General features: G+C 38.2%; 1 protein-coding gene across 7 annotated transcripts in view; it reads right to left on the bottom strand.

The window, feature by feature from the left end:
- Nucleotides 1-4,258: 4,258 nt before the first annotated feature.
- Nucleotides 4,259-21,080, bottom strand: part of GRAMD4 (GRAM domain containing 4) — a 78,134-nt gene continuing 61,312 nt past the window's right edge. For 5 of the 7 annotated variants that reach the window (XM_066990015.1, XM_066990034.1, XM_066990019.1 and 2 more), the window contains exons 9-21: nt 20,502-20,593; nt 19,481-19,529; nt 18,571-18,642; nt 17,061-17,104; nt 16,841-16,950; nt 15,438-15,592; nt 13,127-13,162; nt 12,295-12,312; nt 11,592-11,739; nt 11,004-11,097; nt 9,826-9,910; nt 8,178-8,246; nt 4,259-7,135 (exon numbers count right to left, since the gene is read on the bottom strand). In XM_066990015.1, coding sequence (XP_066846116.1) covers nt 7,034-7,135; nt 8,178-8,246; nt 9,826-9,910; nt 11,004-11,097; nt 11,592-11,739; nt 12,295-12,312; nt 13,127-13,162; nt 15,438-15,592; nt 16,841-16,950; nt 17,061-17,104; nt 18,571-18,642; nt 19,481-19,529; nt 20,502-20,593 — 1,074 coding nt within the window. In that variant the 3' untranslated portion in view covers nt 4,259-7,033. The remainder of the gene's footprint in view (nt 7,136-8,177; nt 8,247-9,825; nt 9,911-11,003; nt 11,098-11,591; nt 11,740-12,294; nt 12,313-13,126; nt 13,163-15,437; nt 15,593-16,840; nt 16,951-17,060; nt 17,105-18,570; nt 18,643-19,480; nt 19,530-20,501; nt 20,594-21,080) is intronic. The other 2 variants (XM_066990010.1, XM_066990011.1) reach the window with 2 other exon arrangements.

Here is a 21,080-nt window from a genome sequence, read left to right as displayed (position 1 = left end):
TTGTTCAATGTATGGTGTTGTTAGTTCACGCTCTGGAACCCCACCCCCAGCTTTTCCCAAATAGCATCTAAAAGATTTGATCATTTTTCCCCAACCCCAAATGCCTCTCAGACTGATGCCATTTCTGTGAATTTATAGACTTGTGTGATGTTTTCAGGGACTGGGGGGTTTAGAAACAGCTCGTGTGTCTCTCACTCCTTATTCATATGTGACTGGTTAACATTTTTCAGTGGCTAATGACATTTCTGGTCAGAGATGACTTTTCAAAACAAATAAATAACACTTAATATATCTGTTTGGTTTACAGACTTTATACCAGCAGCAGTTCCTCCTAAATACTTATCTAGCCTAAGAAAAACAGGGAGAGGATTTACAGAAGTTCTTACTGACTTAGCTGAGAGATCAAAACCTGATGCCCTGTGCTCAAGAGAACAGCATGGAGACGGCTGAGCAAATACCAGCTTAGGCTCGAACAATCCTTCCCAAATACCTTTCTGTGGCATGCAGCTAGTTCTGTGTTTATTTCTCTACAGACGCACATTTTGCTCGATGTAAGCCTGAACCAGTAAGAAAACTGGTTTGTCAGGAAGAGATTGTTCCCTTTGAAAAGCACACACAGTAGCTTCAAGAGATATCCTCTTCCTTCAGCCACGCAAAGACATGACACGCCAGCTTGAGAAATGGAAGGCACAGAGTAATCCAAAGCAGCGGAGAGTTGTTTGGTTCCTATTTACACAAAATGGAAGATGTAAAACGTGGAGGCAGCTTTAGTCAACATGTGACGTGCTCATCGGGACGTGGCCAGTCAATGTCTGAACAATCAGGACCTAAAGCACAAGGAGGAAGAAAACTGGAACATTGCTGAGGACACATCAGAGGAAACACTGGAAAGCTCTCAATTCAAAACTTGAGTAGTTAGAGGTAGCAAAACAGAAATTTGGGAAGTTTAGGAATGAAAGGAAAAAAGAGAGCAACTCCTCTTGGACACAATTCACCTTGAACCTGAAGCTAGACCGTAAGGTAGAAACCATCCACTAATCGCCATTAATTACTAAATGAAGTGGGGATGAAGACAAATTTCTGGTCCAAGCATGCAAATGGCTAGTAAGATCTTACCCATTCACGTGAGATCATCCAGAGATAAAACAGAGAGCAGAGAGTAAAGAAAGGGATGCAGCAGGCTAAATGGGTCAGGAGGTATTGGAGGAAGGTTTCTATCTGCACATGAGAAGGAGCGAGATAGAAGCATAAAGGAATATACATGAAATTAGGGGAGGGTGAAACGTAAGGGAGAAGCTAGAGAATATGCAAGGTTGCTCTGAAAGAAAAGCACAAGGAAGACTGAGGGAAATCCTTCCCCGTGTACAGCCGTTTTCCATTTGAAGTGGCAAAGACGGAGCTTCCGTACAGGACACAAAAATGGAGATTTCACCGAATTCACATCTGAAATAGGTTTGATGCTCACGAGGTACAGCGAACAGCAGGTATTTGAACATGGAAACAGGTCTTTATCTTCCCATCATCTCTCTCTCTCTCCCATCCAAAGCCAAATGACCAAGCACAATTCAGGTTAAACATAGTATCAGACATGTTCACAACCATGTCCTTGCGGCACTGCATTAAGCCCACTTAACTTTTAGAGTGTCAACAGCTCCACGAGGATACTGATGCTTCAAGAGACTGTTTGTACTTTTACAAACACCCCAACTTCTCTAACACAGAAACTACATATTTTCGAACTTTTTACTCATGATGCAGGAAAAATATTTGAAGCTGAGAGGAGCCGACAACGTGTAGACAAAGTTTAGCGTACTGAATTCCTCTGTTTAGACAGTTTCAGGGTGAATCCAGGGATTCCGTAGTGGACTCAGACTTCAGAATTACTTAAAAGTATCAGGAAACAAACAAACGAACAACACCTGTTCCTCCAAGATGAATGCTCTAACTGTCCTTTACCAGCCTGTTCATCTTCGTTCTGCACAGCGTTAACCTTGTCCTGCCTTATTTGCTCATCTGCATGAAGCCGGCATACGCTGGTGACACCCTGCAGACCGCAGCTGGCATGCCTCCCCTCCTTTTGTACTTAGAGTTACAGGGAGAGCAGGTAAGAGTTCATTCAGTAAATCTTTTTATTTTCATGGGCTGCTAAAGGGAGGTTGAGCAAACAAGTGGAGTTTTCAGGAAGAGCATCCCCTTCCCCAACTCCCACGCAGTCTACAGCCAAAATCAGAAGTCCAGGCTCCAAAAACTCTTTCCACGAGGCTGCAGGCAGGCAGGGCTGAGTCCAATCTGCGTGAGCACTGCTGCAGATGCAACTGATCTTGTACAAATATTTAATAAAAAATGGCATTAACAGAAGTACGAGAGGGATGTTAACTATGGTGAGAACACACAAGTATTTAAAACATAAGCACCACTGTACCGCCAGAGGCATAGCTGCCATCGTGAGAAAGCTAAATATAGAAGTAAATGAAGCAGCATGCGTTCATGACTGCGGGGTCCGCCATGGACTGATCTCTGTCAACGGAGCAAAACATACAGAGGAGCATTGTTGAGACAAACAAATACGTCGGGATTAGATGACCAGGAAGCTTACTCCTGGTATCATATTCCTAGCCAAAGACAAAAGCCAGTGTACCCAGTGAAAGCCAGCTCCTGTTGCACACAGCGTGGATAAAGAAGCCCCACCATTTATTCCCAGCGAGGTTACAGATTTCACAGAAGCACAGCCAAAGGCTCAGCAACTAGGTACGTGTTTGTAAGACAGATGAACTGGGCCACTACAGGTTCTGCAAGACAAAGAGCAGCCCTATTCGGATGTCAAAAGCTTCTCTCCTGCATACCTTTGGGGCAGAGAAGGGTTTTGTTCATACCTCCAGTGCCTACCTGTAGCAGTGTCTTCAGTATTACTGTGTTTCGTGAAAGAGCTTTTACAGGTATCCTTTTGTGCTTTTCCTAACAGGCTAAATGGCACAGGAGACAAAAACATTACTATGCTCTGCAATACACCAACATGATTACTCCAGATTAAAGCAGGGTCCTTGGGCTTTAAAAGCAGTGAAGCAAAACCCACCCACTTCCCCCAGTGATGGGCTTGAGGTGGCTGTGAATATGCCAAAAGCAGCTCACCTTATTCCAAGAAATCAGGTCTGGTTTTGCTATACGAGTCATTAAAGTTTGTAAAAAGTATTAGCACAAAGCATTTTTATGTTTATTTAAATAAAAATTATAATTTATACAAGACTTTTTAAACAAACAAGATTTTCTTAAAAAATGTACAGGGCAAATTATTTCATTATTTCAATTTTTCATACAGTATAAGTCTTTTGTCAAACAAAAGTTACACTGATAATGAGTTATTTACAACTTCAAAATATAGACTCGAACTTCAGACATAAAAATTTTAACATCCATTATATTTCAATGATTAGAAGTAGAAATTAAACATCTGCCAAAATGTACAGAATTCAATAAAAACTACCAGTGTTTTTAATACAAGTTTAAGTAGCCAAAAAAAAAGTACATCCTTTCATCTCTTCAAGATTGGGCAAAATTGTGTTTTTCTTTGTCTGCAGGAACAATAGTAGGGTTTTGCTGCTGGCTTCCTGTGTGGTGTTGCTACTTATAAATAGCTTGTTTCTCTCAATCTTGCCTCACAAAAGCTACAGTGTAGGGAAAGGCATGATTTCATATTTCAGCTTTTTTTTTTTTTTTTTGCCTTTTGAATTTAAATGGTCATCAATAAATAATTAAAGCAGTCAGTTTTCATCTCCCTTTTTTTCCTCCTTTAAAAGGGACTCAAACTAACCGATGCAATTCTACTGAAAAAAGCTAAACCCAATTACACCTGAATGATCCAGCAGTGAACCACACACATCAACAGAACTGCAAATATAAACAGCAAACAGAAAGACAAGAACATCACCTTCTGCTATTAGAAAGTAACACTTTACATTAAGTGACGCTACCCAGCCTGCTGATGAAGCAGAGCAGGCTGCACTGCGAAGCTCGGTAGGACAACTGGAATTTAAGGTTAACTGGAGTGTAATTGTACAAGTCAAGTACTTATTTACTCAACTGTCCATCCCCTCCTGCCCTCCAAGCCCATGAGGATGTAGCAGAAGAGCAGGCACAGGAGTATTCATGAGTAAACACACCGAGGGGACTTTCTACCAGCTCTGATGTTCTGTAACACACGAGCAATTCCATAGCAGTAACCTAATGTAAGTGAATTTTGTCAAATATGTACATAGATGTCTGACAGTTATATTACAATTCTTAAAAAAAAAAAATCCAGTCTTTTTTCTACACGTTAGAATGAAATGATGTTGCATTGCAGTTTGCACTAGGTTTACTGCTTTAAGAGTAGTTCGTCTTTAAATTCACACTGTTAAAGCGTGGATTAATTTCGAATGCCGACACATGAGATTTCCTAACAAGTTTCTAATATCTTTGCTCAGAAAAAAAAAAAAAAAAGAGCATATTGTGCATGAGGCATTTCAGGCTGGGAAAAGAATAATTATTTCTTTTCTCCTTCTCTGAAGCCTAGGCGTGGTTAATTGTCCTGGCACCACAAGCACAGGACCTATGTGTGGCTCCTTTGGGAACCAGGATCTAGGACAACCCTGTATGCTAGGGTCAAACAGCGAAGGGGGACGTGTGGGGGGAGTAGTAAGTGCCAGTCAACTGATTTCCTACTGAAACTGCTGCTATGATCAGAGTGAAGATATAAATTACACTTGAAAAAATGATACAAAAATAAGAAAAAGAGCATGCTCTCTGTAAAAAATATAGTTTTCTGTTTCCTCAGGAAAAAAAAACAATAGCTTTAAACACACTCAAGAGATTTTTAAGACAAAATGAATGAATCTGGTTAAGATTTATAATATAACATTAAGCGATTTTAATGCCTATTAGCCACACTTACTATTCAAGGAAGCTTCTGGAAAGGAAGGTCAAATGATAATACACAGCAGTTACAAAAAAAAAGATTAATTGACTTTCAAGCAGGTTTGAAGAAAAAATTTAAGTTCAAGGATTTTAAACAAAAAACCTGCATATGTGAAGTGAAGAAGCCATAAACTGTCAAGCTATATCCATATTAGATGGTGACAAAATGCATTTCTCAGCCAACTTCGCTTGTATGTTAAGCTTTCATGTCCTGATGTACGCCATACCTAAGGAGGTGTTAAAAATGTGCCCCTTTTTCTGGTCACGTAAAGGTGCTCTAACCAATGAGCTCAAAAATTACATCCTAGCTCTTCTGGTTGATTCTCCCCACCTCGTGTTCACAGTTCCAACTCAGGGAATGGAATTGTACTGCAGTCAGTGTTTTACTTTACAACACCCAACCGAATCACAGTATTCAACAGTATTTCTTCACGTCAAGCTCACGTCAAGTTCTTCTACCATACCTCGTCATGGCCAGACTGAAATAGGTTTGCACAGCTTGACTGCCACCTTCTTCAGTACCGCTGCATTTGTTGAGAGACTTTAAGTAAAAATTGTGCTAAGAGTTAAAGACCCTTTGGTGCTTGGCTCCCCTGCCCGTCCTTCATTTTACCCCTTTCCCCACAAAGAAAGAAAAATCCCCGATTAAAAAAAAAAAAAATCCATAAAACTAAGTCCCATTTTTTAGGTAAGAATTTGCATCTGCAAAATTACTTTTTTCGGGGACCTTCATATGATGTCTGGAGACATCCACACTAGCAACTCAAAGGACATAGCAAAGGAGAAGACAAACGGGAAGGCATAGTGTAACTCCTACTGTGCTTTAAGAAAAATGCAAATATAATTCTAAACCTCTCAGAAGGGTGCTATTGTATAGAATATAAAAGCTTTCTGTATTAAAGACGAAGGTCAAATATGTGCTTTGCTGCTAGAAAGGCCTGAGAGAGTTTAGATAAGGAGCCCAGCCTTCCTGTTTTACCTGGCAATTGGGTTTAATTGTAACTAAAATTTAATTTTGCACGGGGCAACACAGCAACATTCCGGTGCCCCTCAAATTATGTTCTGAAAAGGAAACATTGCTTTCAGTTGCTATATTATAGTGTTGTTGTAAGGTAACTCAAGAGAAAAGCTAAATTAAAGAGAGTCATGTCTCAGTTTAGTTTAATTATTCCCACCTCCCCCAACACAAAAAGCCTGCAAGTCTTTTATGCATTAACATACAAACACCTTGTACATACAACATGTACAATAGTTGAGCCCTTCTATGACAAGTATCTACAGAAATACAAATATACGATGCCTAACATTTTAGGAACAACATTTTGATGCCGTCTTTTATAAAAAGTATCTGCCTGCCTTCCTTCCTCTTACTTTGGTTAATTAGGAAAGGAAGATATAGTTACAAACTTTTTCCTCCAATTCACTGTACAAACAATTTAAACCTCTATATGCAGGAAAATCTGAACCTAACCCAACCAGTAAAATATCCTTCTGCAATGCAAGTATTAGCAAGGAGGAGTTATTTTAAGTGCATTTACAAATACAGAAATACTAAGATGATAATACTTCCTTGGTGTTGCTATCAGTTTTAATATAGAACCCAATTAAAAACTCAGAGCCGAAGAAACAGACTTCAGGCTACTAGAGTTGTCATTCTCATGTCTTGGGGAAAAAAAAAAAAAAAAAAAGAGATAATGGGACAAATGTATCCCTAGTGATGATATCAGTGGAGTTAAAGGGATCAACCTGTTTCAGTCCATTATTTAGTCAGTTCTCCAAGTGTCTTCCCAGCTTTTAATGTCAGTAAATAAACATTAAAAGTGCTTAATGTGCAAGGCTAATAGTGATGATAGCACTTTCACCGTCTTGTTTCATTTTGTTTTTTGTGTTTTTTTTTTGTTTTTTACAAAAACCTTAAAAACAAACATGAAGGCATATATAAAATACACTTGATTTATGTAACAGATAGAATATAAACCACCAGACAAGAAAAATTATTGCAAAATAGATGAGGATGTTCATTTTTTTTCACTACCAAGTTGTAAAATAAGAAAGTTTCCTTTAGGTCTTCTATGATAAGATACTAGCTCTCACTGTTGGATGATGCAGACGTTATTTTCACATACTGGTTGAAAATCGTCTCAAAAGCTTCATCTCGGTGTACCATGGCACCAAACACCAAAGGCTGAATGACAGGGGAAAGAAAAAATCAAAAAAAGATCACGTCAGTCTGGAAAAGAAAAGTCTTCTTTCAGGTATAGTTTTGGCCAGATCATTAGCAGCAGGAGATGAACTATATTCAAAGTGCATTCATAAAGAAGTAAGAATCCTTTTCTCTACTAAATCCTTGGATGCATGCCAGAGTTTCTAATATTTTCACTTCTCCATCCTCTTCCTAAAACAACCATGGCATGAAGTGCATCTGCATGGAGTACTAGCAATAGAGAATATTTTAACTCTGTCATCTGCTCAGTGCATGAAGTTTTCCTGATTGACCTCTGCCTTTATTAAAGGTTTCTAAGACTCTTTATCAGTGCCTCTGAGCTCCAGCTCATAAAATATTTATTTAGGTAGATTAACATTTTCAACCTCTTTATTAAGGACTTCTCAATATAAAAAAAAGTGAGCAGAAAGCTTGGTACAACCATCACGTGACTTAAAGAAAAGCTATTTATAAGTGGTTAGTTTAAAATAAGGTACAGTAGTATGTTAAGAAACGCTTCAGTTGTCCCAAAGGTAATTTGAGGCTTAGAGATGTTTAAATCTTTAGCACAATAAGGTCGAAACAGGAAAACTGAATCCTGAGGGTCAGGCCCTCCTACCCCAAAACCTGCCACGCAGCAGACCATTCCTCACACAAAGATACTGCCAAGCCATCATCTTTGAGCTTCAGACTGTTTGCACTGCAGACCACCCCCTATGCTCTCAAAGGAGGTAATGAAATAAAGGAGCAGAAAGGAAGAAGCAAATCTTTCTGAAGTGTTGCAGTAAAATAGTCCAGATGCAGTAACACAAGCTGAATGTTTAATTCGTTAAAATTCTGAAACCAGACATGCTGATATGCACACAAATGAAATAAAGAAAAAAGCCAAACATTAGCATAAGTGGGGGAAAAAATAAAAAAGCCTGTTTGCTGGTGCTAGCCAGAGAAAGACAACAAAAAGAGCATGAAGTCAAACACAGCTATATAGATACAACCAGATATATAGATATAACCAGCTACTTACTTTTTGTGTAGATGGTGTTGATACAGCAATACCCATCCCTGATCCCGGGAGAACAGAGAGCACTTTATACTAAAAAGACCAAGCACAGACCAAAAGATGTCTCATATGTACTGAATGACTGCAAAAGGTGTTGAGAAGGTCATGCCACCCATCACTGGCAGATCCTCCCAGCCACAACTAACAGACCTGCAGTAAAAACAAGAGCAGGCCAGGCACCCCCCTCCGACCCTGGTCAGCACTGCTCGTGCAGCCAACACTGCCCCTTCCCTTCCTGCCACATATAAGTGTGTATATATATATATTATATATATGATATATTATATACATAATATATATATTACATATATACACACATACATGTAAATATACATACATAAACAGGCAAGAGAAAGTGTGCAAGTGTGTATCGTCTAAAGGTTTCCCTGGAACTAATATTCATCTACTGTTTAAAGAAACAGGAAAGAGACCAGAAAAAGCTTCTTTTCAAAACTAAACAGAAAACAGAGTATGTACAGTTGGGCTTTTTAAAGAAAATCTGTCAGGCTAAGATGGAATAAAGTTGGCAGAACTAGAGAATATCCTAAATATGGAAGGAGCCTGAGCGTGGTATGTTTTCACCCATCCACAAATAAAACAAGGCACAGTATGTTTTTATGCTTGGCTGCATGATCTCTGTCTCATCTTCATTAAGAAGCAAAAAAGATACAAAAGAACATTTTCAGCAGTAAAGACCTACTAAACAACAAGCCCGCATTGCTTCAAGTATGATTAAAATGCCTTAATATGAATTATTAATGCCAAAGAGAATGCTCAATTTGAGCTCAAGTTGTCTCATTTATGGATGTGACATAAATGGAAGAAATTCATTTGAAAATCTGGAGGTACCTAAACAGTAGACACCAAACCAAATTATTTCTCTGCACGACATAATTTAAACTGTGGCGCTCATGGCCACGGGATGCAGTAGAAAGCACTGGTGTTGGCCTTTAAGAGTAAGACAATTTCAGAGAGGTTAACAAATATCTCCATATAGCATGGTGTGGACTAAAGCCTCTGGTAACAGCAGGCTGATAAAACTCAACCAGAGGATCACATCGTACTTGCCGTGCTTCTGATCATCCACTTTTCCCCTCTTTTAGTGATGGGATGCCACCAAGACAAAACTCCACTCCGATTCAGTAATGCTACTCTAATGGTTTACCTTTCTCCACTGACAATAATCCCTCTTCCCTCTGAGGCACCTACATTTAAGATGGTGCATCTACTCACATCGACACACAAATTTAAGTTAACATTACACAATTACTGCTAACAAAAATCTTCTTAAAGCCTACACAACTCTAGCAAACAGAGGAATTAAGAAACAGTACAACTTTGATTTTAAAATAAATCAAGAGTGTAAGAGTTTCATAAACTTTTATGCTCATAGAGAGTTTGTGTAGGGTCAGTCTAACTGGCTAGGCAAGCAGTTCTGAAAAATATTCTTTGATGAAAGAATTATGTCTTAGTTATAAACATCATCAATATTATTATTTTTTTAAAGTATCAAACAAACAACAACAATAAAAAACACCACAGAAAAACAAAACAGAAGTAGTCGAACAGAAACCCAGCTCTCTCCCCTACTTGCAACACAAACCAGCCATACCTTCTGAATATCCGTTATATCCGTTAGCTTTATAACCTTATTTCTTTTAGATGAGCCAGATTTGGAGCTTTCAAAGCACAAGTAACTGAAAACAAGGAAAGAAAATGCTCATTTTGATACAGTATTCTGAAACAAAGCTCACAATATCCTTCCTGTCACTTCTGAAGTTTGAAATCTCACAGGCTGAAATCAGCTTAAAAAAAAAGGGGGGCAAACGACATGCAATTCAGTTACAGCTTCCAATTTAGAACAAACACTTATAAATCCTAGCAACTAATGTGTTTGAAAACCCAGAACATACAGTATGCGTACACAAAAAATATATTATTTTTAGATTTCTGCATTGAATTTCTGAGCCCAACAAGTATTTTAAAGATACAAGAAAAAAGTATAGCCTTAAACAGTTAAAATACTAGATCTCAAAAGGCTTATAAATCTTGTACTTTCCTAGAAGATTAATGGAAAATACTGTGTTAGTTACATTGTATTGTGATGCAGACAAAAGCTCAGATTTCTAAATGCTACAGATTCTAAACGCCCTCTATCATTAGGTGACATTGCATACAGATTAGCTTTACTTCCATTCACTACACTCCAAAGGAATTTCAGTGCAAGAGCCAAACAGTAGTCCCGATACTTATTTCAGCACAGGGGAGAGGGAAAAGAGAAAGTAAGAATTACAAACAAACAAACATAAACACTAGTTTTGAAACCAAGGCTTGAATTTCTATTTTTTTGCCATTGTTGCACATTGCTTCAAGGAAGCTATACATTCAGTTTGCTTTAAAAAAATGAAACAGAGTATTTGCTAAATAACCATTAATCACAACTCTCAAAATACAATTAGTGTTTAGTTTCTTTTTTAATATACATACAGTAAGTATGATACCCATATCAAGGACTGCAGCTACTAACAACTGACTACATGGAGCTGTTCTCCATTCCCACGCAAGCCTTTCCAAGACAAAAACATGTTTGTTAAGCTTTGCCACACCCCAGATTTAGTTCTCCCTCTCCTACAGTGCTTTCTTGAGGTTTTAAAGCACCATGAAAAGGCACTTGATACCCACTTATCAGCAGTGTTGTTCCAAAATATTGTCAAAGGGCTGCTTTCAGATTCAATTTTTAATGTCTGTTGCATTTCCCTCCTAAGAAATGTGTCAAATGTAATGACTCACTTTTCTGTGACATAAAGAATTCCATTCCTGATGTAGTCTGTAGGCATCTTCCTATCTCTATTAATCAAGCAGCAACGCCAGCCATTTTCACACACTAAAAAAAAAAAAAGAAACCTTACTTTAAGAAAGAGAAAAATAGATATTACCCCTACCAATTACTTTATAAAACAGCAGAAAGCATTGAAAACGAAACTTTAGATACCCAAAATCAGAGGTATTTACAAAGCAAAGCCTAAACAAGGTGTTTCTAGACATTGTAACATCTGTTTTAACACTGGTAACATAATAATAATAATAATAATAATAATAATAAATTATAGATCAGGAAAAAAAAAACAACCCACACATACAAAATTTTTACTTTAACATTTGCACTACCACAAAAGGCATGACAGGCTGTGGATTCTCACACAGAATTGTAAGGATACGGAATGAAGAGATCACCTCCATTCATCCTAATTCGAAGCATGTATTTTTTTAATTAAAAGGCTATATTTGTACATTTTGCACTGAAATGGAATCCAACTTGAAATTATCCTCAGCTTTTTAGAACAGATTCCACTAATGCAGCCTTTCCCTTTGCAATACCTGCTAAAGGACGCTCATTTTCTGACAAGTTAAAAACTTCATGGAAATTGCCCCTCTTGGTGGTATGGAATCGACTCGTGTCTTCATCTTTGTTTATTCCGGTCGGGGCATTTGAGCCCACATAACTTCTGGATGCTGCTGTCTGAAGCTGCAAAAAAATAAAAATAAACATAATTCTAGACTGTGAACAGCAAAGTTTTTCTCTTAAAAACATGACTAACTATTCTACCTTAAAAAAACAAACAAACAAACAAACTGTAATACAATAATTTTCATTAACTTCACTGAAGTTGACTTTGGATTACTGAATTCTACTACTTCTTTATCACAGGCTGTAACGTGCTATCTGAAGACAACCTTTCAAAGTGCCATGCTTTGATAGGCACCTTTTGCGGGGACAAAAGCACATGGCACTAGATATTCCTGCCCTAAAAATACCCTTTACTGTAGAGAAATGGTAATCTGATTAGATACAGCTAAGTCACTGCACACAACTCCAAATTACTGCACTAGTGGAACTAGTAATAACTAATATATTATCAGTACTTAGCTTGTCTTCAAGAGACAGGCCAAGCACAAGATATTTTTGCACAAAATAAGTTTATAAAGAAGAAAGAGCAAACAAAGAAAGAGGCACGCAAAACTGCATAAGCTCATTATGAATACAAATGCTGAAATTGAAAGGCCACGCTACGATCCATACCTTTTCATGCCCTGACAGCTAGCAGGAAAAGAAACAAACAACACAAATGTGACAGTGACAAAAGAAAAAAGTGAAGTCTATTTAACAGTATAATACATAGAATAAAACATGAACTGAGTGAAGCTGCAAGATCTTGCTCACATACCAAAAGACTACATACAATGAATGCAATTAAAAATGAGAGTTAGCAGTGGTTAGAGCACACCGGTTCAATTTATTCAGGTTGTGTTAGAGTCATTGATCTTTGCTTTGCTTTGAAGTTCCTCTGACTTTTGAGTGTAGACATGTGAAATAAAACTGAAATGGTTGTCAGCATCCTTGAGGAAAAAAAAAAAAAAAGAAAAAAAGGAGCATCGAGTTCTCAACACTGAAGTCCTTCAGTAAAACTACTTTTAAACAGGACTCCTGAACCACTGAGACTGCCCTAAAAAAAAAAAAAAGCCTTACTTCTGGAAGGACTGAAGGCAGTTTCTTTCAGAAAGCTTGCCTGCATTTGCTTTTTTCATCTTGGTAGCACACCACGCAATTCTAAAGGCTGGCTTTTGTCATGAAAGCAGTACCAGCTCCGTTCTTAGTCCTACTGTACACATGCAGTTAAAACTGGCAAACTGACAACATGCAAGCTCAGGAATAAGCCCTTCTCCTGTACAGCCCAGTGCTGTCAGAGGGTAACTAGCCTCAGCTGCTTTTGGAGCGTAAGTTGGCAGCACTCAACACTTCACAGGATTTAGCTCTAACAAAAGAAATACAAAGCAAATGAGAAGTGTGCACTGCAATCACTGAGTATAAAATCAGACCGACAAAACAGTTATGCACAACAGAGGGTATTTACCATCCAGCTTTTAGGGTAACCGTAATACAACGATGCCTCAAGGGAAAAGAATAAAGAAAGTTGAGATTGAAAGAAAATAGTTGACAATAACTGTACTACTGCTTCAGTTACTGCCCTTCTTCTGTGCCCTTAGCAGTGATTAAGCCCCTGGAACCAAGGAAAATAGTAGCTTCCCCAATTCTTTGTGTGGGAGTAAAGATCAGATGAATTTTTGGAAGGCTCTCTTGGACAAGTTATTTGGCTCCATACGCACGTAACCAGGTGAAGCTCCACGGCCCAAGACACACAGAAGGTCAGGGCAATAGAGCTAATGCGTTTTGCTCTGGAATAAAGATTATTCCTGCTCTCTGCTGCATGGCTTCCTACCTAACCACTATATAAGAGGCAAAAATAAAAAGGTGGTTAGGCTTCAGTATCATATCCCATCCTGAGGCTGGAGATGTGAGAAGCTATGCCCTTACTTTGAGTCCTTCCTAAAACAGGCAAACGTTTCCATTAAAATAAGTAGCTCATTTAGCTATAACCACCCAGGCTAGAGATAAACCGTGGTCCATTCCTAAAAGAAAATCATCAAACCCAATTTTAATAAGCCTTAAATATAACTGGAAGTCATTGGATTTGTAATGCCAGAGGAGTCCTGTTACCAACCATCTAGAAGCAGGCAAGCAGTATTCCTTGCTGGTTCCACTTGACCTGTCCTCAGCTTTTGACATACAGCCTTTACCCACCAGACAGGATTTTTCTCTAAGGACACAGGGTCAGGGTGGTACAGGCAATGCATATAGTGTCTAAGTTTACGGTGTCGTGTGCACTGTTTAAGGATAATAAGCCAAAGCAAATGCACATAAGCTGTACGTGCTTCCAGGCTCTGCTTTTTGTAAGGGGATCAAAAAGAAAAAAGAAAAAGGAAAACCTATTTGGCTTTTACCTTTTATAAAATAAGAAAAAAAAAAAAAAAAAAAGAGAGACACAGAGACCAAGTTAATGCTTTCAAAGACATTTTGAAGCAGGTAATGCAGTCCTGCATGTCTTTTCCAGGGAGAAAAGCCAGCCCTGTCAAGTCAGTCTCAAAACCCTGGTCTACTTGTCAAAACTTAAGTTGTAAGGAAGGTCCAGGAAGGACAATTACTGTCTACGGATGACACATTCGAGTTCAGTAATTCAGAGCCTTTCCATTCCTAAAACAGATTACACAATCATCACAGTATGTGAGTGATAACCTACAATGATAACAAAATGGTAACAGAAAGTTTTAAGTCAACCTTCTGCAAGCAACTGAAATAGTCTGACTAGGGCTGACAGAACCTACAGCTCTGTCTAACCACTCACTCATCTCTCTCACCTCTTAGAAAATACAAACAAAAGAGTCACTTTCAGTCAGAGATTTTCCTTCTCTTCTACTTCCTTCTGAAATACTTGTTACATTGCTGTTACCATTTTGCCACCTGCTGCTAAATTTCCCCCAGACATGAAATTTCTTCTTCTTCTTGACAGGTTAACCAAGGGTTCATGTGTTCATCCATTTTGCTCCCCAGATGTGTTCTCAGGCTGAATTATTGCAAAGTGCTTCACATTATAGTCAGGGAGTTTATGAAAGAACTCAGAAACCCCATGAATGCAATTACGTATTGTAATAAGAGGCATTAACCAAACACTAAAATAGGATTAGACTAAAGTCTATGAGACTAACAAAAGAAAAAATTACTGTTATGAGTACCAACGTGGTGAAAATTTGTCACCACTAACTTACATGTCATCTAATACAAATAACCTTAAGACATAATACCTAAATGTGTAAACTACTTTACTAATGCTATCAATACTTATCCCATTAGTAAGCTGCATATACTCAATCTTTTTTTTTTTTTTTTTTTTTTTTTTTAACTGTTCTTCAATCCACACAAGCAGCTGAATCTCCACTAAACAGAATATCTGGAAACAGAGAAAGGCAATACGAGACAACTAAATTTTGACAACAAAAATCACACAGAATGTATGTTACAGAAATTGATATGAATCTGGACAGCATCATTTTTGTGCGTTTAGCTTCCTATGATTTCCATTATTTGTGTGTATGTGTATAAATATATACACATTTTCATAATAAATTCGTTTCTTACAAGAAACAAATTCTAGATGAAAACTCCGTGAATCTTGAAAGTAATTATAAAAATAGAACTAACACTGACCATTAAGGTTTAATTAACCTTCCCCTTAATGTGCTCTAGTCACTGGGGAAAGGGGGAAGGGAGAAAGGGATCTGAATTTCAGATGTTGGGAACAAAGAGACAAGATGACTTATTATCCTTACCCGTCTCGACACTGTAGCATTAGATCGTTCTTTGAGCTGCGGATCTGTTGGGAGGCTTGTCCAGATGATATAAGGAGTATCATACTTAGCTCTTAGTCTGGGGCATCGTTTGAAGATGAAATCAATAAGGAAAAACTTGATTCCGGCATAGAGTCCTGAAAAAAAGGTCAGTATAGTATGCATGTTGTAAGGGCACTAAGAACATCGCAGTTTTGACCATGTTTTAAAAAGTTCATGAAGGAAACCAAATTATTTAAGTATCTTCATTCACAGTGCTAAACCATTCTCTTTGTTCTATTTGGATTCTTCTTACAAAAGCAGGAAACTACTCCTTTTCATCCCCTCCCAAGATCCCTCTCTCCCCCAGTTTATAAACACAAAGCTTCTTACTACGCAGAAGAGCATTGAAATAATCCAAACATACATTGCTTATTAACAGAAACGTTCTGAAAACATAATATACTTCCAAAATAGAAAACATGCCAGAGCATTATACTCTGCAGTTCCTTGCAAGAATTTAAATGGCAACAGAGGGCTCTCACGCACTGCATTAAACTGTATCTTCCAGTCCAGTACGCCTTATCTTACGGAAGATATTTCCTTGCATTCTGCCAGATTAAAAGGGTTTGAAATAGTCTTAAAACTTCAGTGAACACAATTCAGATCTCCTAAGAGTCACGGTAAGAAAATAATTCCTCACACTCATAATTCAATAGCTATATCAAGCAAATCTATGTATATGTTTAAATTTGAAGCTTGAAGTTCAGTGCCACTGAAGGTAACACTCGTTTGACCATCTCGTTACCTCAATGAGTTAAAAAAAAAAAATAAAAAAATTATTGGCTCACAGGACATGGCCTCAGACCTTAGAGAAAACAGTCCTGTGCTGTAGAGGGAGCTGTCTTTTCCCAATTCCCAGCTGAAAGTGGAAGTATCTGCAACTCTACCCACAGTAGTCTGTTTTGTCCAGCCTATCCTCCAAGTTCTACAAGTAGTCCTACCAACCTCTTCACTTTTTTCCAGCCCTACCATCCTTGTGCCTTCTGTGTGGTCCCATGTATTTCATTTACAAGGAAGAGACAGCAAAAAAACCACCAAAATATAGGACTTCCCGGAAGCCTTATAGCTGGCACTCTGAAAACCTCTGCTAAAAGCTCATCATAAACTTTCCCACTTCAAGGAGAAAATACATTACTTTTTCTATTATATTATGTATTCAGAGGTGATTTTCAAAATGAACACAACAAATGATGCCAAGCACAATGAAGATACTTTAAAACACTGCATTATTTATTAATGCAGGGTTTTCTTTCTCATACTCGAAAATTCTCCCTCTGAAGACCATGCTCTATTTTAAAGCATTAAGTCTAGACTTTAATAGGTCAATTATTTATTGTGTTTACCCATTGCAAGACCAATAATCCTGTAGGGCAAAAAGCAGGATGCAATAAAAGCCGCCCATAGAGCAATGTAGAGCTTCTGTGTTATTTCTGGTTGGACCCACATGAACAAGCTGAAAACACACAAACAAAGAAAGAAAAAAGAATCAAAACTGTATTACCATGCTTTCCAGACATCGGTCAAGTCTTAAGAGGGTAAAACGACTCATGTCAGATAACTTACTTTTTGATTTTTTCCAGTATGTCTGCCATCTTTCCAAAAAGGTTCTGCATAAAAAGCAAGAGAATTAAATCCAAGTCCCGTGTTATTTTGGTGGTGTTTTGTCCACATAATAGAAATCAACAGAGTTATCTTACAGAACAAGCAATCCCTGGAAGTGATTTTTGTAATAACTTTTAGCTATTTATGTACTTTGTAGTTGAATAAATACAGCGTAGAACAGCAATATTCAATGACTTCCATCTCGTTTAACACCTTGTTCTGTAGCTCCTGATTATTAGAAGTGAAGGGAAGAAGTTATTCAGCCTCAGTGGTATGACTGCGAGGTGTTTACATCACTGTAAAATTTTTAGATTAAGTTGTCAGAATTTGAAAGTTAAAAGCTTCTGTCATTTGGTAACAAAATGGAAAGTCTGTTGAAACACTTTGAGTACTGACATTTCAGGAAGCAGTTACTGACTTCATGAAATGTTGGTCCATTAGTTTTTTTTTTGAAACCTACCACAACGAGGTTTTTATAATATACTCTTGAAGTTATTAGATTCCATATAATCCCTACATTGCAGACAACTGCTCTGTATTAACAGTGTTACTCAGCAACCTTCTCTAACTGATCCTTGCTGTCACAGCACCTGTAAATTTCCTCTTCCCAATAAACTTCCAAAGGTAGTCATATAAACATAGGAGAAGCACGGTCGCTTATTGCCCAGACAAAAAGAACCAACAAATTGGTTCTGCTGCTACCAATGGGACATCATTGTAGCAAGAGACCACGCTGATGGCTCACCACACTCCTACCTGAGGCTAGCAATGGCACACTGCCACAGTAAGCTCCTTCCCCGCTCTCAGTCACATGCCCCCTACTTGACAAAGAGCTTGGTTTCATTTTCTGTCAGATTAATTTTATGCTGACACCATGAACAAGGCGTCAGGCACGTACCACAGCCAGCAGAAGGAAGGAGAGGAGCTTACGCAGTTGGCAACAGAAAGGTAAGCTACTCTGAGCAGCAGCACATTGTTAGACATGGCACAAGGCTGCAGTTCAACTAGATGGTCGAGTCACGGGGCTACTGGTGTAGCTCATCAAAATGACTTAGCTGGGAGAAAACCTTCCCTCACCCTTCGCCATGCAAATAGCAGATTTCAGGGTCAGGTAGGGTGGTGGTGTCTAAGAAACAGACTATTCTAGAGATGCAGTAAACTGTTGAACTAACAGCTAAATTAGCAGCAGCCTTCAGATTAAATCTTGAAGGAATATGGTCTCTTAAACCAGTTTTGTTTGTCACTAGCAAATTTGTGATATGGATCCATGCTCCAGCATACTGGTAAGATTCATCACCTGATTTACATTCTTACTGATGTCCTATTGCTTGTAAGTGAAGATCCCCATGCAAGAAAAGTGTTAAGCATTTGTTTTCACACACTGTGTAACAAAGTGCTTTGACCACTTCAGAATGAATGAACCTCCTTGTTTTAGGGAAGCAGCAAGAGAGGTGTGAGAGTAGCACAGTACCTGAGCCTTCTGAGCCACATCTAGAACAAGCTGAAACTTTTCAGATACCGTCAGGTCCTCTTTCGGGGGTTCCTTGGGTAAGAAAGAGAGACACTCAATTAATTTTCAACTCAGATGAAATTGGTATTTTACAGAACTCCTCATGAGAACGTGACCCCTCCACATTCTTGGCAACAATAGTCTCACTTTAAACGATCTCTAAATCTACCAAGTTTCTCCCATTGTTTTAAATCTACTGATTATGTCATACTGATGGTTATCTTTAGCTATGAATGCTTTTCCTCCGTGACATATGCAAATATAGTAATATGACACTGCGAAAGACACAGCAAGTCTTTGAAGCAATGCAGTTACAATGGCTTTCAGTCTCCACCATAGACCTAAACTGACTTATTTCCGGCCTAGCACAGAAATGTCATTTTTATAGAAGCTTCACAACTCTTATTTATTTATTTTAAAATAATCGAGTATTGGCCTTTTAAAAGTAACAACATTATCCTGGAAGCAAGGCCAGATGATAATTCAGGTTGGAAGGGACCACAGTAGGTCATCTAGTCCAACTCCCTGCTTATAGCAGGGTACATAAGTAATACCTCCAAAATGTTGCTAAGGAAAGAGACTGCAAGGCTTCTTGAAGATCCCACAAGATCTAAAGTGTCCCAAGCTGCTACATTAACATTTATTGCAGAAATGTGATTCAAGTGCAGAATATGTTATGGTGAAGCACTCAAATGTAAGAGTGCTGTTAGTAAAGATTTCTAAATTGCAAGAGAGAGAAAAAGAAGTTGTAGTGTCTTTACATACACCTTACTATTCGTTCCTGCCTCAACTAGCCACACAAACACACGGGAAGGTTTTGAAGGTGCAGCTTTTAACATAGACATACAGAACAAACTGATCAAAGACTTACCACGGGTTCAGAAACTTCAGGCACAATGCTCCACTGTATTCTCCAACCCCTAGAAGTTACGGAAATAGTTAAAGATAGCAAGTATTTCTTCTCCACCTGCCAACATGGATTGTTTGCAAGAGGTTAAAAAACAGTTTTCTGAAATAAACTCTTACGGTTTAAAAAGAAAACAAAAATCAAATGAACCACCACGTAACAAAAGCACAAGTACTCAACCACAAACAGCTTTAAATGTATATAAATTATTTTTAAATGGTACTAGCTAGGTAGATATTGCATAGAATCAGGTCAATTCACAGAGGATTTTTTTTTATGTGAACAAAATTGTATCAACTTATTCAGGAGTTTATTTCCTCCTATTAATTTTCAAAGAATGGAGTGTCAGATAGTAAGTGCCAATTAGGAAATCAGAAAATGAGTTAACAATATGCACACTAAAAGGTCTAAGGGGGTTGAAACTAGATGATCCTCGAGGTATCTTCCAACCCAAGCCATTCTATGACCTTATGATACTCTGAATACTGTTGAATAGTTTTATTTTAGAAATTTTAAGTGTTGAAGGATTTGTCTGATACCACATAGCATCATTTATGATGACCCAAGTCAAATTAGGAGACATTTCTTCTCAGAAAGAGCAGTCAGGCACTGGGACGGGTTGCCCAGGGAGGTGGTGGAGTCACCGTCCCTGGGGGTGTTCAAGGAGAGGTTGGACGTGGTGCTTAGGGACAGGGTTTAGTGGGTGACACTGGTGGTAGGGGGGTGGCTGGACCAGATGATCTTGGAGGGCTTTTCCAACCTTAATGATTCTATGATTTTATGATTCTAAGTCACAGAAAATAAAGATAATTCCTTAATGTAGTCAAAAATTATAGAACTGAGTAATGAAATCAGTTTGAATTTTACCTTGTTAAGCTGAATTCACAACATTAGGAAAAATAACAGGTTATGAGTCGATAACAAATAATAAAACAGATTTCAAGCAATGTGTTACAAGAGAATGATCTAGTATTTAAGTAAATACCTGGCTATGAGGTAATTTAGGGACAACCTCAAAATTGCTAAAAATAAGAACATAGGAATGGCCCAGCCATGCCATACAGCATTCATGTAAATCTGCAGATTCAGAAAAAGAAAAAAAAGAGATGTGGATTACAAACTTGGGTACAGTGAGTCATAGACTGTTTCCCACTGTACCACAGAATCATGCAACTCAGATCATGAACATTAATGGATTTTAGCCACCCCACAACTGACAACAGCCCTGCATTCATGAATGTTAAGTTAAAACTGTAAGATTGAACCAAATCTCCAGAGATAACACTTAAATAGTTCTCAGCCACTTGAGAGACTGAGTATTTCCCAGGCTGCAATCACATGATGGTGCAGAAGAAAAGAATGAACCTTCAAGTCTGTGAATCTGCCACGTGAACACGATAGGGTCTAACCTCATCTAAGGCAGCCGTTGTAACGGCACAGTAGAAGAGCAGGAGTTATGACAATTGTACCCTTACAGGGCAACAGGACAAACTCACTGCATTACTTCAGGCCAATTAAATCCCAAACTCTTTACCAACTTAACAACGGTGGGACAGGCTCCTCC

The sequence above is a fragment of the Anser cygnoides genome, chromosome 1 (assembly GCF_040182565.1).
Source record: "Anser cygnoides isolate HZ-2024a breed goose chromosome 1, Taihu_goose_T2T_genome, whole genome shotgun sequence".
In the NCBI taxonomy this organism is placed as follows: domain Eukaryota; kingdom Metazoa; phylum Chordata; class Aves; order Anseriformes; family Anatidae; genus Anser; species Anser cygnoides.
This window is presented reverse-complemented; position numbering and strand designations above follow the sequence as displayed.